This window comes from Passer montanus, unplaced genomic scaffold, assembly GCF_014805655.1.
Source record: "Passer montanus isolate IOZ18808 unplaced genomic scaffold, ASM1480565v1 scaffold21, whole genome shotgun sequence".
In the NCBI taxonomy this organism is placed as follows: domain Eukaryota; kingdom Metazoa; phylum Chordata; class Aves; order Passeriformes; family Passeridae; genus Passer; species Passer montanus.
The window spans coordinates 11,316,570-11,332,347 of NW_024366703.1; the positions used below are offsets into that span (position 1 = coordinate 11,316,570).

The 15,778-nt window shown below is 38.7% G+C and overlaps 1 protein-coding gene across 2 annotated transcripts in view; it reads right to left on the bottom strand.

The window, feature by feature from the left end:
- Positions 1–15,778, bottom strand: part of LOC120501922 (nebulin related anchoring protein) — a 46,682-nt gene that overhangs the window by 1,560 nt on the left and 29,344 nt on the right. For both annotated transcript variants that reach the window (XM_039708716.1, XM_039708714.1), the window contains exons 26-41: positions 15,446–15,544; positions 13,521–13,625; positions 13,020–13,127; positions 12,457–12,570; positions 10,934–11,131; positions 9,328–9,432; positions 8,209–8,307; positions 7,279–7,383; positions 6,805–6,912; positions 4,905–5,216; positions 3,989–4,093; positions 3,224–3,322; positions 3,001–3,105; positions 1,384–1,491; positions 416–727; positions 27–179 (exon numbers count right to left, since the gene is read on the bottom strand). In XM_039708716.1, coding sequence (XP_039564650.1) covers positions 27–179; positions 416–727; positions 1,384–1,491; positions 3,001–3,105; positions 3,224–3,322; positions 3,989–4,093; positions 4,905–5,216; positions 6,805–6,912; positions 7,279–7,383; positions 8,209–8,307; positions 9,328–9,432; positions 10,934–11,131; positions 12,457–12,570; positions 13,020–13,127; positions 13,521–13,625; positions 15,446–15,544 — 2,235 coding nt within the window. The remainder of the gene's footprint in view (positions 1–26; positions 180–415; positions 728–1,383; positions 1,492–3,000; positions 3,106–3,223; positions 3,323–3,988; positions 4,094–4,904; positions 5,217–6,804; positions 6,913–7,278; positions 7,384–8,208; positions 8,308–9,327; positions 9,433–10,933; positions 11,132–12,456; positions 12,571–13,019; positions 13,128–13,520; positions 13,626–15,445; positions 15,545–15,778) is intronic.

The following is a 15,778-nucleotide window of genomic DNA, read 5'->3' on the forward strand; positions in this document are numbered from 1 at the left end:
TGAGAAGGATGGTTTGCTCTACTTACAGCTCCAGGTCTGTACTGAGTAGAAGGCTGCAGCAATCCCATTTCCCGAAGGTATGCCAGCTCAGCAGCTCTTCTTGCCATCTCAACTTTGTGAGAGCCTGGGGGAGTCCAGCCAATGCCTCTGAGCCAGTTCAAGTCAGACTTGTATTTTATCTGAGAGAATGAAACATGCACCAGGATGTATTATTTTATTGAGCTCTAACCAAATCACACGCCCTGGGTATTCAACAGAGAGCATATAAAGGAGCAGCAGAGTCAACAATAAAAAAATTATTCATTTTTAACGAGCAGACTGTGGTTCTTTCAAGGTGATTTTGTTGGCAGGTAAGGTTTGCAAAGGACAGAGAGCCCCCAGCCCAGGGAAGGACCTGTCACTCAGCCACACTTACATCACTCTGCAGCTTGTAGGCCTGCTTTGCGTGTTTCACATTTAGCTGCTCAGGGTCACAAGTGTATTGGTGCAAGGGCTGCCTGTAGTTAAGATTGCTTGCAAGCTGCTGGCTTCTCTTGGCATGGAGGAATCCTGGCTGGTTGAGCTGACTCTGGAACTGTGCCATGTTTAGGGCATAATCACTCCTGTACTGGAGGTCGCTCTGGAGTTTCCCCACTCTGAGGACATGTCTGATTTTGGGATCATCATTTGCACTGAGGAATCCAATCTGCTGGCCTCTGTCTCTCAGGAAGGCTTCTCTGTATTTGTACTGCAGGAAGCACAGAGAAAAAAAATCTCATTTTCACATTCAAATTACCTTCAAATTCTGTTATGAAATAACTTATCCTCCCCTGGCTATCAATCATGTTTCCTGTAGTGCACAAAGACCGAGGGTTTGTTTGATATCAAACCACATCTCCTAATCTAACAAGACACTTTAGAAGAATTACTTTTGTGCTCATTTTTAAAGGAGTGGAAAGACTTAGGGGGCCCAAAATGCTCATCTCTCAAAAGTAATCAGAGATCCTCCTACTGTTGCACTCTTGGGTACACACAATACAGAGCTCAACCAATGAAGCTCCTCCATCTTTAGCTTTCTTGCCAGCTGTGGTCTTCTGTGTTCAAAGATAACCCACTTTATCCTAGACTATGTTTTAACTATTCATAGTCTAGTATCTATATTATTTTATTAAATCATATTACGTCTTCTTCCCAAGAAAAGCTCTTGGCACATAAGAACAGCTTGGAATTGGACATTATTAATGGTAGATTTTAGCTGGAAATTTTTGCACTTAACCAGCACTTTGTTTCATTGGATCACCAATTTTCCATACCAGAACACTCATGTCAGACTTCACCCATTTTTATAGGATGGGGTAGCTTGGGAAGAGGGTTGGGAAGTGTTTGAAACAGAACAATTCTTACATCACTAGCAATCTCTCTTGAAGCCTTTGCTGTCTGGAATGGGATGGCGTCAATCCTAAAATCATAGCCAGATGCCCTTGTCTGTTCCCAAGATGTTTTATACAATTTCTGTGTTGAAAAGAAAAGAACAAAAAAGTCATTTCCCCCTGCAGTTTCTTAAATGCAGTCCCATAACTGCAATAATAAATGTTTTATCCTACTGGGCTTATTTGTATCAAGAGTCATCAGTACTATCTCCAAGGTTTTGATCCAGTTCTATAGCACTTCAACTTCTTTTCTATTCACCATAATGATAAAATGCCTCATCTGAAAAGTGCCACCAGGGTTTCCTTTTGTACTTGAATGTGGTTGTTTTTGATGTGATTTAATTTCTATTAGAAACTGTGATGCATCAGTCACATCAATATTGCATTGATATTGCCCTTATTCTCTCTTTTGATGCATCCACTCACAGTGTCTTGGGTTTCCTGGCATCCTAATTTCAATACCAGTTATTTCAAGCTTTTCAAATGATCCTCATCTTTATCCCCAGCCACATGTGGCTTCATTAACTCATGTGGAATAACAGCCGTTTCTAATGTGACTTTGAGGATGTGAATCACATTTACATCCTGAAGAGAAGTTGCTCTAGATTTGGTTCTTCTTCCATTAGTAGCTTTCTTAAAATAGCTTCCAGTCTGCAGGTCCTACTACACAGACATGGTATCTTAGCTGACACTTTCAGCTGTCCCCTTCTGATTTTATTCATTTGCTTTCTGTAAGTCTTTGATTCACCCCTCCTGTGGTTTGTGACCATATGAAAAGGAGCACAAAATCCACTCCACATTTTAAGACAATCTTCTGTTTCACTGGTGACTGTAGTGCTAGGTGGTAATAAATTTGAAAGTAAATTTAGATGCCAGAAATCCTGCAAGACAGCCAGGGCAGAAGCAATGTAAGCATCACTGTACACCCTGATAATAGGGATGACCTTTCATTTGTGTGCAATCCTTGCACATAATATTTGTCTTTTTACATTTTCCTCTGTTGCTTCAAAATTGTAATTTCTACTTTTTTCTTTCACCTATCTCAAAGCTCCTAGCAAACTAAGGTCATTCTGACCCTACAGGTAAAGACAACAGCTATTTAGTCAGGGAACAGGACATTAGGAATAGATTGAGTTCCTCTATATGAGATAATGTGGAAACAAATTCTCTTTAAACTAATTCCACTCACTGATTCAGTTACACCCAGATTGATGACAACTATGCCTAAGGGATCATTTCATCACAGTTGCAGCTTCAGAAAGGTAGAATATATAGTTTAAGAAAGAGGATTCTCCCTTCTCCCTCACCCAAACAAAACTGAAAAGATTTTAATTTGTAACTAATCATATCTACAATGAAGGTTTGAAATCCTTAATAATAGCTTAGTGCCCTCAAAAATGAAATGAATGCTGAAAAGGAAAATTAGCAGATGATTTCTCCAGCCCAAACCTAGCAACATGTTGGCTTTTCACTGCCTCTGGCTTCTTTTAGTTCTGGTCAGGCTCAGAGAATCTGGCTTCTACATACAGAACAGTTTTTATTCCCTTACAAATTTACCAAGTCAGCTGCCCAAAGGAGAAGGTTGACTTACATCACTGATGTAGAGTGCATTCCGGCGGGCTCGGATGAAATCCGGATGATCAGGAGGCAGGGTGTACCTGTGCCTGTCTTCAGAACCTCCAGCCTTGTACAGCCTCTGCGGGGACAAAAGTCATTGAGTGCAGGTGATACTGGAAGCAATGTCAAGATCAATTCTTTTATGCATCATGGTACAACAAAAGTTAAGGTCACTTATATATTAGATTGAAACCTACATCATTGCACTGGAGGTAGCTGTTTTTGGCATGAATCAAACTCGGAGAGTCAGCCACAGCAGTGAACTTCAGACTTTCTGGCTTCTGACGGTACTTTGTCTGAGAAGGGCAGGAGGCAACAAAAACAAACAAAGGGAAAAAAACAGGAGATGTTTCTGTTAATGATATATGACAATTCCAGGAGTGTGATAACTGGGGTAAAACATAAAAGACACTTTCCTGAAGCTGCTGTTCTGTTTAGTCCCAGTTGCTCTTTCAGCTAGGGACTGGGGATGCCTTTGTATCGGGCACAGAACTTTTTTGTGACTGTGTCTATGTGTGTGTGTGTGCACAAAAGACTTCCCACTAAAATTGTCATGCAAAAAGCTTTTGAACACCACACTTTTGACAGCTCATAATTTTTCTCCATTAATGCATGATACTGAGCAGGCAAATGCCCCTTCATTGTGGTTGTCAGTGCTGTATCTTTCTACACAACTTCCATAACACCTGCTTAGAATTTCATAACGGAGTTTCCTGCATTTATTTATTGCTACATGTTTTGCTTATACTCTTGTGTTTCATTTGGAATGGAAAATATTCAGCAGGTGTCACACAGTGGACTTGCGTCTCCCATACTGCTTCTTGGTAACTTACACCTTGTATAAACAGGCTCCCACATCAAAAGGAAATGATAAGCTACATTCGTAAGTGTCATGTAACGAGGAGCCTTGATGGTAAACAATTCCTACAGACTTGCTATCCCATGAAAGATTTATCAGTTACCTCACTGATGAGCTCTCCAGCCTTCTTTACACTTTCTATCTGCGGAGATCTCAGAGCCATCCAACCAACTCCTTTCATGAAGTTCAGGTCTGATTTATAGCGATGCTGTTAAAAATGAAAATCGTTAACTATCAGTTTTGTATCCACAGCTATTAAGGTTTTTTAAAAAAACTCCCTGGTTCATATTCACATTTTGAGGTTTTTCATTTGCCATGCACATATCAGATCGTAAAGCCAAACTGTTTGCATTTGTTCATTCCACCAGGAATTAAATAATGTATCATATGCAAGTTACAAGAGAAGGCCCCACGAGTGAATTAGTATGACTCAAAGCAGTAAGTAATAACCTGTTTGTACTGGGCGTAAAAGAACCTCTTTTGAAATAATTTTATGAGGTGAGTACAAGTCAGGAATACTAATTATTTTATCTGGTTCATGGTTCCTCGTTAACCCCATTTCTAGGAGGACATATTACTCATTCTTTACTCACATTAAAGGCCTGCTTTTAGCTCCTAATCTATTAAAGAAAATCAGGCAGACCCAATAAAAAATGAAAGTCAGAAAAGTGCCCACAATCCCAATAATCCTGACTTCACTTCAGAGTCATGGTGTCTCACTGTGTGACTTTAATCCGATCATCCAATTTTCATTTTTGTTCTCCCCTATATGTACAAAGGACATGACAATCAACTAACTCATGTGTGCTGTACATTACTCTGCTAGGCAGTGAGGGTATCAGGCAAATGTATCATCACTATTTATCTGGACTCCTGACTTGGGCTCTAAAGGCAAGAGCCAAGCGCTGAGTTTCTCCCTCACATCCTACCCTGTCTCTCTCTGGGCAGGCTCAGGAGTAGCCTGAGCTACTGGTACAGCTACCTACTGAGGCTGGCAGGGTCCAAAAGAAAGATTTTACCTCACTCTGCAGCATGTGGGCTCTTTTGGCCCACTTCATCTTCATGTCTTCCGGGAGTGCTGTAAATTCATGGAGTCTCTTCCTGTAATCTTGATCGCTCGCCAAGGCTTGGGCTTTCCTGGCATGGACAAGATTGACCATGTCCATGGGCAGATGAAACTGAGACCACACGTCTTGGGATCCCTTCTTATACTCTTGCTCACTCTGTAATTTGGCAGCATGCAAGCAGTGCAGCAACCTGGCATCATCCAGAACGCTTCTGGCACCAATGCATTTTCCTCTCTCCATCACAAAATTGTGTTTATATTGGTACTAAAAAATTTAGAGAAAGGGTAAAAGTGAAAATGTGCCAAACTTAGACCAGCTATTCCAAATAACTTAAATTACTAAAACATCTATGTTTTCTGTAAAACCAGTCAAGGTATGTAACAGTAGAAAACACTTGTTTGAATATCTCATTGCTCTCAAATTTAAATACCACAGGAGCTGCAACATTAAAGTTAAGTGCATCTCATTGCATTTTCTGAATATGCCCAAAACATTGATCATGTTTAACCTCAAATAATGTACTTTTATTATCTCTCTAAGAATTCTATCCCCATCAGAATAGGGAATGAGAATGTGAGAGAAACAAACAAAAGACAGAAGAAAAAGAAATCTATACAAAAGCAAAACACCATGCACTCTGTAGCCTTCAGATTTGCAAATGCAACCCAGCTATTTTAAAGAGTAAATTCCGTTTTCCTGGAAAGAATAAGAATCAGCAACCCCTCATTCTCATCTTAGCTGGGACTATGACTCTCCCTGTGATCTTGCATTTATCCTCTCTGTGAAATAGTGATGATGATGATAATGCTTATTTATACAGCATCAACAGGGTGCTTAGAACTTTAAAGGGAAGGCCTGGGCCCTGAAGAGTTCATAATGTAGTTGAAATGGGATAATAACACTTATCTACCACACAAGAGAGTTGTGGGGATTAAATTACAGCATCTAATGTTTATAAAGTGCTTCCAAGATGAAGGGCCAAATTCAGATCTGCTGTAAGTGGATGTAATTCTATTATGGACTTGTACCCTCTAGAGCAGATCTGAAGCTGTAACCAAAAGCACTCTGCAAAATATGGTTAAATATATATTATAAATTGCAACTAGAAATGGTTGCTTCATTAAACAAACACATGTGAAACATATTCATATTTTATCACATTAGAGATAAAGTATGCAACGAAGTACTACACAAAATGAAGACTTTTTCCATCTTTCCAGTATTTATTAAATATCTTGTGACGGAGGGAAGAACCTAGGCTTTCTGAGAAATGGATACCATCATGTCTGAGTGTTTTGCATATAGCAATCCAAATGACAGGATATTTATAAGGATAAGATGACTTTTTTCTACTGTTTTAGAAGTTAAGGGGGTACATATTCACAGTAATTTTCACTGATTTTTACTTCCTAACCAGGTAGGGAACTCCTGATTTTTGGAGATTTAAAGAAAGCTTTTCCTGATTTCATTTCAATTTGGAAATACTAAATACTTCCAAAAGTCAGCTCAACACAGAGCAGACAGAGTTACTGGACACTTTATAACATGAGGAGCTAATTGCCTGAAAAAGAGCAGAATCCCTTTTCTTTCTGTTTGCAAATACTTTAATTCATTTGCTATTTCCCACTGGAAGATGTTTAACCTGGCTTGGTTCCCGATTAGCAGCAATTCTTCCTCTTCTTTTTTTCCCTAATTCACACAAAGAATCTCATTCATAAGTAATATATTCTGTCTCACACTTGTCTCACATGGTTATGGAGTTGCTTTAATTCAGTAAAATCTGCTTTAGACATTGTTTTACATGAAGTTAACAGAAATTAGGCAAGAAGGGAGGTTGAATCATTCAACTCACATCACTGGCAATTTCTCTGGAGGCCCTGGCAGTCTGGAACGGGAGTGCTTCCATTGTCAGCTTGTAGCCTTGAGCACGTAGATTATGCCAAGATTCTCTGTATTTTGCCTAAAGTAGGAAAGGCACATGTAGACTGCTGCTTTACTTTTAAATGCACAAAGGAACAAACAAAGGAACCATCTTTCATTTGTTATTCTGTGTTACAGTCTCATTCTTTATAATCAAAGGATTTTTTTTTAAGTTATCTTTGGGAAATCCTACTAACTCAGACAAAACATGTCTCGTTCTTTATGTAGATTTAATTTACTCACAACTGTGTATATGCTAATGAAGATATAATTTGATTATAATCAAATCAGGGAAAGCATAAATAGAATAGATCTCAAATTTCCTCTATTTATTCATCTTCCTTGCCACTGCACAATTCATCCTGCATCTGAAATAAGTTGTAAGAAATACAGAACAAATTCTTACATCACTGAGGTTGGCTGCATTTATTCTAGCCCGAGTAAACTCTGGCAGACCCAGTGTTGGTGTGTAGTGATGCCGACTGTCCTCTCCTGCTGCTTTGTACAGGCGCTAGGAAAGAGATCAAAGAGACAGCAGAAATTAATTTTCTCTCTTGTTTCAATAATACAACAGCAGTACTTAAGTTGTTAATGATTGTGACAACTGTAGTCAGCCATCATTGAAAATAGCTGAGGATATCATTGAAATTGCAAAGTTTCTTTCTGGGCATAAAGGTGTGGGGCTTTTGCCAGGTATAAAGGACATTTACACTAATTTTTATAAATATATGATGATCCCAAGTCACTACATTATCAGCCTTGCAATGTTACATTCCCAGCAAGGCAAAAGTAGACCTAAGAATGTCAAGGGCATCATGAATGTATGTGAAATAAAAAGGCAAGTATTTCTTGGGATATTTTCTAGCTTGAATTTTTTTTCAAGTTATTATATATTATTTTGATAATTTTTCTATAGGTTTTGCCTTGTTTCTTTCAGAATTTAGAAGAGTGATTCTTTTCTAAAAAAAGAAAAGGCTCTTTGAAAAGCCCTCAAAAGTGGATCATTTATGCAAATGAGCTCCCTCTAGAACACCCCACCGTCCTGATTTTTGAGTCTCTGTTTCATGCAAAAAACTTGATAATGGAACTCTGTTGTTTGGATACTATTTGGATGCTACTACTACAGCTTTTTGAAAGAGATTGAAGCGAAAATGGTATTAAATGCTTGGGGGGAAAAAAAAAGTGACCTAACTGTGAAAAAGCACAAATCAGTGATGCTTTCTCTTTTTTTGATGCATTTTGCTTTCAGAACAGGGTTGTCTCTTTCCCAGTTCTCCATCCCCAGCTTGCTGCATTTTGAAAAGCATATTTTCTGATTCACGTTAGGAGAGCCTACCTCATTAGCAATCATATTGCTGAATTTTGCATGAAGGAGGCCAGGAGAGTCTGTCACCGATGTGTACTTGAAGGAATGTGGCTGCTGACGATATTTACTCTGAGTTCACACACAAAGAGAAATGAGCAGAATAAGTAACTTGCCTTGTCAGATAAGGGATTTTTTTCCAATTCTAATGGAATTCCACTGCTTCTTGTGCTTAAAACTCTAGTTTGTCTATTGATCCTTAGACTAATTTACCTTTTACTATTCTGAGTTAGGTGCATTCAAGTTTCATAGGGAAAATGAAAAGTAAATAAGGACTAAGACATGAAAGAAAAGTGCTGCCGTGCCAAATATGCTGAAAAGAGTAACGAGATTATTCCAACCCTTGGTGTCATTAACCAAGAGTAGTGAAATTACAGCAAAGGCAATCCAGTCCAGAGAGAGAAGGAGCTGCACAAACCCACTGGATATTTCTGTGAGGAAAAAAGGTTCCACCTGGTCTCTGGCCTGATGTCAGAATTGTTTACAAAACAACTGCAAGATCACTGGAGGCAGGCACTTGTTCCACAGAACACAACTTCTACTTTTCCTCATTTCACATCTATATGAATACAGGCAAAAGACGCAGGATTTGAAACTATGAGAGACTGTACGAAAAGAACATGACTGATGAAATGAAAGTCCAGTTACAGAAGGAGAAAAACAGCAGCACACAAAAGCAGAAGGTGAAAAACAGACTGATTGTAAAACAGGAGTAGAGATGAGGACCCTGTAATATTCTGGGCAATGCACAGTTCATTCTAATTTTGGAGAAATAGTACAAGGTACTTATTACAGATAGGCACAGCTTTATTTTTAGTTGAAAAAGCCCATTTAAATTCCTAAATAAATAACATAAATACCTCCTGGGTCTGAAACAGGGGAGAAAAGACTTGCAAAATAAGTTAGCAAAGTTTGCAAAGCCTAAAACCCCATCAGATCCAACCATCTGCAGTTAGGACACGAGTGGAATGATCAAACGCAAGGGGAGGGAGTCTGGTATTATCCAGGAGTCACTTTGCCAGCCCAGTCTAATAGAAAGACATCTGGCAAACTCTTGTTCATAGTGGAGAAATCAAAACCCTCTTTTGTTACCTCGCTGATGAGTTCAGAAGCTTTCTTCTTTCCTTCAATCTCCAGGGCCCCTGGGGTAATACATCCAACGCCTCGCATAAAGTTCATGTCAGACCGATATAAATTCTGAGGAAAACCAAGCAGAAGTAATTATGAGTTTGCATTTGAGATGCCCTATATTTATTCACCCAAAAATATGCAATAACTCCATTCAATTTAGTATCTACCACAGAGAGTTGGTACACATTGCCCTAAGATCTTGTGTTTATGAATGTGTCTATGTGAATACAGCCCTGACAGATCTACAGCACAGATGCAGGATCCTGAGGACGACTGAGCCCCATGAACACCAAATGCTGCTTCAACTTCTGTCTTCCATTTGTAACCTTGAAAAAACCTTTTTTAGGTACATGGATTTTCTTCATATATAATACATAAATCACAGGTAGATATTATTGATTTATAAATATACACAAAATAAGACAGTTTATAAAAACATAAGAAAATACGTTTTTTTCTTTCTCTTTTAAGCAAGAGAAACTGCCGACAAACTAACCTTGATTTTTAACAGTTTTGAATGGTCATAATATAAGCAAGGAACACTAAGGAAAAATAGCAATGAAGCACTGTATACACATCATTGAAATATTTTCCAGATCACCAAACCTAGCAGTGACTTCCTGTAAATATTAATTTTTCAAAAGTTACCAGTAGGTTCCTGATAAATACACTACAACAATATTATTTCATAAAGAGTAGGATGAGGAGTAGGATGGATGGAAACCTGCCTTAGAATCTCTGATTAAGTGTATTTCACCTAAATTAGGGCAACACAACTGGCATCTGATGTTACACTTGTTTGGACACAGTCTGTCATCTCTAAGTCTGTTGGCTGAAAGTGTTAAGGTGACATATAAAAGTATTTTGTGGCCAGGTATGTTTTTCAGATACAGCCCCTCCTGCATTGCCTGCAGGGGCTATGACATCTATGAAAAGCTCTTTGCTAAGTGTTAAGGTGGTATATAAAAGCATTTTGGGGCCTGGCCAGGTATGTTTTTTAGATACAGCCCCTCCCTGCATTGTCTGCAGGGGCTATGACATCTATGAAAAGCTCTTTGCTGAAAGCTCTGCCTACAGATTTGTAAGGCATTATTTCGTTAATTTTACTCAAGGCTATGTAGGGAGTTAAGCTCATCCTTAGAATTTCAGTGGATGTGTCTTGGGCCAAAGCTTGTAAGTGTCTCACAAATCCAGTCTTTCTTGTGAAAGTACACATGAAATTTCACCCAGATCCAAAGCAAGTTGTAAATACCAGTTGATAAAGGGTTTGCATTGTTAGAAAGACCTAAAAAAGGGTATTTTTACCAACTGTCCAATCATCCTCACTTGCAAAACCTTCTCTACCCAATCATTAAAGATTACTAGACTTTAGATGTAGTGTGATCACACACATTGTTCTACCGTGCGGTAAGATAAATGTCTAATTCCTATACATAATCAAGGGGGAACAGCCATTGTTTATCCCTCAGCTCTGCTCAAACACATGCTGCCAGCTGCCACCAGCTGCAGCAGAACTGTCTTGCACCAGAACCAGCAGGGAAACCTCCCTGGGACACTGTGCAGTCACCTCACTCTGCAGCCTGTGTGCGTTCAGGGCGCAGCGCAGCCTGGCGTCGTCAGCCAGAGCCGTGTACTGGTGGAGCAGCTGCCTGTACTCCTGCTCGCTGACCAGAGACTGGGCCCTCCTGGCATGCACCAAGTGCATCATGTCCAGAGGCAGGTGGAAGTTGGACTTGGTGTCCTCAAAACCTTGCTTGTATTTCACCTGTCAAATGATAAAGGGATCGCATAGGTACCACGGCAAAGTAATTAAAATTCAGGTTTCGATCAAAAGAGACATTCCCCATATTTCTTCCATTTTGCAGTATAAATTATTCTTTTTTAAAACATGTTCCCTAACTTGTTTAACCATACTGTGAAAGATCAATAATTGTAATTAAAATATGTGGCAGCCTATACTTCATCAAAAAGTAGCCATCTATATTATATTAAATTAAAATGACATTCTATATTTCATTAGTTTTTTGTTAAAACTTGATACATTGAATCTATAAAATTAAGCGTACTGGCAAGAAAAGTCCTAATTTACTGCATTTTTACAAAGTGCCACAAAAAGAGGCAGCTACTGCCTGAGAAAAACATGCAAGCAGCCTTATTTATATTAGAATTAGAAAAAACCCTCAGGTCAAAATATTTGTTTTGGCCAGTTCAGTTTCATAATTCTAGACTAATATTTAATGCTGGGTTGTTTTCTTTCACTTCTTGTCTCTGTCCAAGAGAAGAAAGGTGCTGAAATCTTCAAAGAACTTTTTTCCCCATAACATTTCCCAATCAGATTATGCAAATTTGAGATGTTCAGGCTGTTCATCAGGATAATGAACATCCAGAGCTATTGGTGGTCATCAGATGACTCAGAGTAACCTGGCAGATGGATGAATTCTTCAGACACTTTCTAGCTCTTTGTCTAAGCCTGCCATCACTACAAGACCAGCACTTCTGAGGACAATGAAGACAATCCCATATATTTCACTGCTTTCTGGATCAAGCCACAGTCTTCAAAATGCACTGAAGAGTTACAATTCTTATAAGCAAACAACAAATGATGTCATTCTTAGCACATGTCAAGACCAGGTGGGAACCATTCCCCAACCAAAAAAGTCCAACTTGAAATTCCATAAATTCATTCATCTTTCCATCTTTCAGAAGAACAACAAATTGAAAATCAACACTGAATACCTAATTTCATTTACTTCTGTACAAAGACCAGTGCTAATTCTCAATTAGTGCCTCTGAGTGATGTTTTCAAAGAGTAAAATATTCTGTGGTAGGCAGCAGTGGTATGAAGCAGAGGAATGTGGTAGAACACAGGCTTCTTTTACTGCCAAATGAACATTACTGTAAATAATGTAGAAGAATGGGAAGAATATCACAATTATATTAATATATCTAAAAAGTTGGACAGAAAGCCTTAAGTTTAAAACAAGTAGGCTGTTCCACAGCTAGTCCACAGCTAAGTGCATCTTCCTTGAGGAACTACTCCCAGCTAGGAAACCAATTCAAGAATGCCCCCATCTCCTTCCTTGTACTTACATCACTCTGCAGAGCTGTTGCACGGACTGAATGAGCAATACGAATGTCACCATCCAGGCCACATGACCCAGCCATCTGCCCTTTCATTTTCTGAAAGGCCTCCTTATATTTGTGCTAAAGAGAAAGGAAGAGAAATGTGGATAGGAGTGAAGAGAATGCAGACAGGAATAAAGAGAAGTATTAGTCCAGCTGTTAAAACCTGAACTAAAGGGCTTTCATAAGATAGTCAATTCTGACAATATTCAATATGATAATAAATCTGGATGAAGATTTAGTGGGTTCTAGGAAGACCTCACCCAACTGAAATCCCTGTGCCTGTGCAGTCACTGCAGCAGGTAAACTGCTCAGCTTTGCTTTCACAAAGCTGCCTTTGCTTATTTGCCAACAACACCTCACTGTGGCTGCACCTCCAAAAGCAACACTAACTAGTCCAAGGCCAGATGTATCCCAGAGGCAGAGCTGGCTGAACATGCTCTTTCCATGTAGAGTCACTCAGCAGGGCAGATAGAGTCTGGAGTGACTGACATGTCCTACTGGACAGTATCAGCAGTCGGCTCACGTACATCACTTATGATTTCACCCGAAGCCTTTGCTGCCTGGAAGGGGATGGCATCCAGTTTCAGCTGATAGCCACCATCTTTCATCCTTCTCCAGGACTCCTTGTAACGAGTCTAGGAAATATGGAACAGAAATAAAGAAGAGTTGCTGTTCAGAGGGTTGACATCACAGCATTATTGAAACCCTAGAAATGTTACCAGATGAGTTTCATTCTATTCTAATGCAGAGGCTAAACACAAATGAAACTATCAATGCACAACAGGAATTACTGCAAGACAAATGTCCATTATAAAAGAGTATTTATTTGATCATTCTTAATCTTTCTGTGTAGGTGAAGTTGACTAAGAAGTTTAATTTCCCACCTTACTTCAGAAATATTTAGACCGTAGAATGATCATATACAGGGGAAATGAAAGAAATCTAGTATGATTTCCTATTCAGGACAAACAGTGAAGCACTACCAACATTTCCACTTTCCTTTAAAATATGAAAGGTCAGGTTTATACCTCACTGATATTCATGGCATTCAATTTGGCCTGCAGGATTTCAGGAAGATCTGTTGTTGGTGTATACTGATGCTTTATACTCTCTCCATGCTCCTTGTACAGCCTCTGCAAACAGAGATGAATTTCAGTAGCAAGTACTCTCTACATGTTCAATCATTAGTTCAAACAAAAACATTAACAATTAAGTTTATGGAAAGCAAACACTACAGAAAAGCAGCAAAGGCATTAATAAATACAGGTAATGTATCAGTCAAAATGGATTCAAAAGGATTTGGGATCTGATATACTTATCAGCTAGAGTATGCTAGAGAGGAACTCCTTGAAGTTTTGAGTGTGTAAATCAATGTATATGAAAATTCAGATATTTGAATATTAATTTGATAAAACTTCTAACATATGTGGATGGGGAGAAGAAAAATAAACAGTAGTGATTAAGGGTGTGCAGCAATGAGTAGCCTAATAACACTTTGAAATTCCACAGAAACACAGGGAGTTGAAGATCCCCAAACACCTCTCCAAAGGTGAGAGATTTTAGCAGATAAATGGGATGGTAATTATCTGTTCAATTACTTCAAATTTATTTCCAGAGTTAGTAGCAAAGGGGTTCTCAATAGTCAATGGGAAGAGATTGAAACACCTCAGAAGGTGATTTATCCCATCACAGAAGAGGTGTCTGTGTGTGCCACTCACATCAACCCTTGGAGGAAGAGCACAGAGCTGGCCCAGGACCAGATAACTTTCAGATGTCTGCAGACAGGTAAGAGGAGTTCTCTGCAATTAACTGGAACTGGAACTTTCCCTGCAGTGGCTATGCAGAGTTCTCCATCTCATATTACTTTTCTTTGCTAGCCTAGTTTTCTTCTTTCATTGGCACCATAACTTTCAGATGGGTACATTTTCCTTCCTTGGCCCTAGATGTGACTCATGTCTGCAGCACCTGACTTGTCTTTCCCAGGATATTACTTCTGCAGAAGGGTTCGAGACCCTCTAGATTAGAATGGACCCCTCCATTTCACCTGTCTGACACTTTTTTAGCAGCTGGGCCCACATGTATTGCAGCTCCATAAGAGGAAAATGAATGAGAACTCCATGTGTGAAGAAGTAGAGCACCAGACTGATTTTGACTGCAGCTCAGTGAAACAAAATTACTTATATTTATCCTGCCTGAGATGTAAGCCTTTTGGATCTTATTAATTAAACCAAAGGCACAGACACCAAAAGTATTACAATAGCATGTGTTTTACACAAAGTCTTTCATCTTCTCCTTCACTTTAAAAATATCTATTTTCAAAATAAAACATCCTCTCATGTTTGAAACTTGTCTTTTTTGAGTGACTTTTACTTATTATTCACTTCTGTATTATCCCAGTTAAGTCTACAATATTTTTAAATCGCTCTTCTATTAAAAATAAACATGTTTAAACACCAAACAGCCTCAATTCCTCCCTTTAAGGTTTCCCCTCCTGGATTTCTCTCTCAGCAGGATGACAGCTTGAAATAATTTATTTTTCCTTCCTTGTCATGCTGCCTTATGTTTTGTTTCCAAAGAATATACAGAAACTGAAATTTGAAAGATCTGTTTGAAAAGGGGAAAGAACCCCAGACATGTTCTTCCTTAATGAATATCAGAAGGCCAAAATTCTTTAAAGGTCAAAGGTCAGTCTTACTCCTAAATTTTACTTCTGAACATAAACGGTACAAAAAGTGCTTTCTGTATGAAAATCCCATTGACTTCTGTGGGATCTCTTCCCAATCCAAGTTAGAAACATGCTCTTTATGGGAGAGCACCACACCAGAATACAGAAGATTCATGGTTCCAAAGGATAATCTCAGAGAAAGAAAGAGAGAGAAAGCCAGTGCTTCAATCAGGTCGTTCAAAGAGGATACCACTCTTATAATCATAATGTATATACATTATAACTTACATCCACAGCCTGGTTATAACTAATTCTAGCCTGGATCATCTCAGGAGTGTCTTTAATACTGGTAAACTTCAAAGCATATGGATGCTGACGGTACTTCTTCTGTTGAGCAGAAAAAGATCAAAGCTGTGAATTTTGTGCTGCTCTTTCATGCTATTTGAAAGAGAAAAATCATAGGTTGCTGGAGATTAGAGTGAATTTGTGAACATAATTATTATTCCTCTTTCCTCATCTTTATGTCCTAGGTACTTTCAGATTAATATTTGTTTCAATTCAACAATAACCTTTTGCCAATTAGTATTAATCTTTAAATATAAGAAAAATATTTCAAAATCA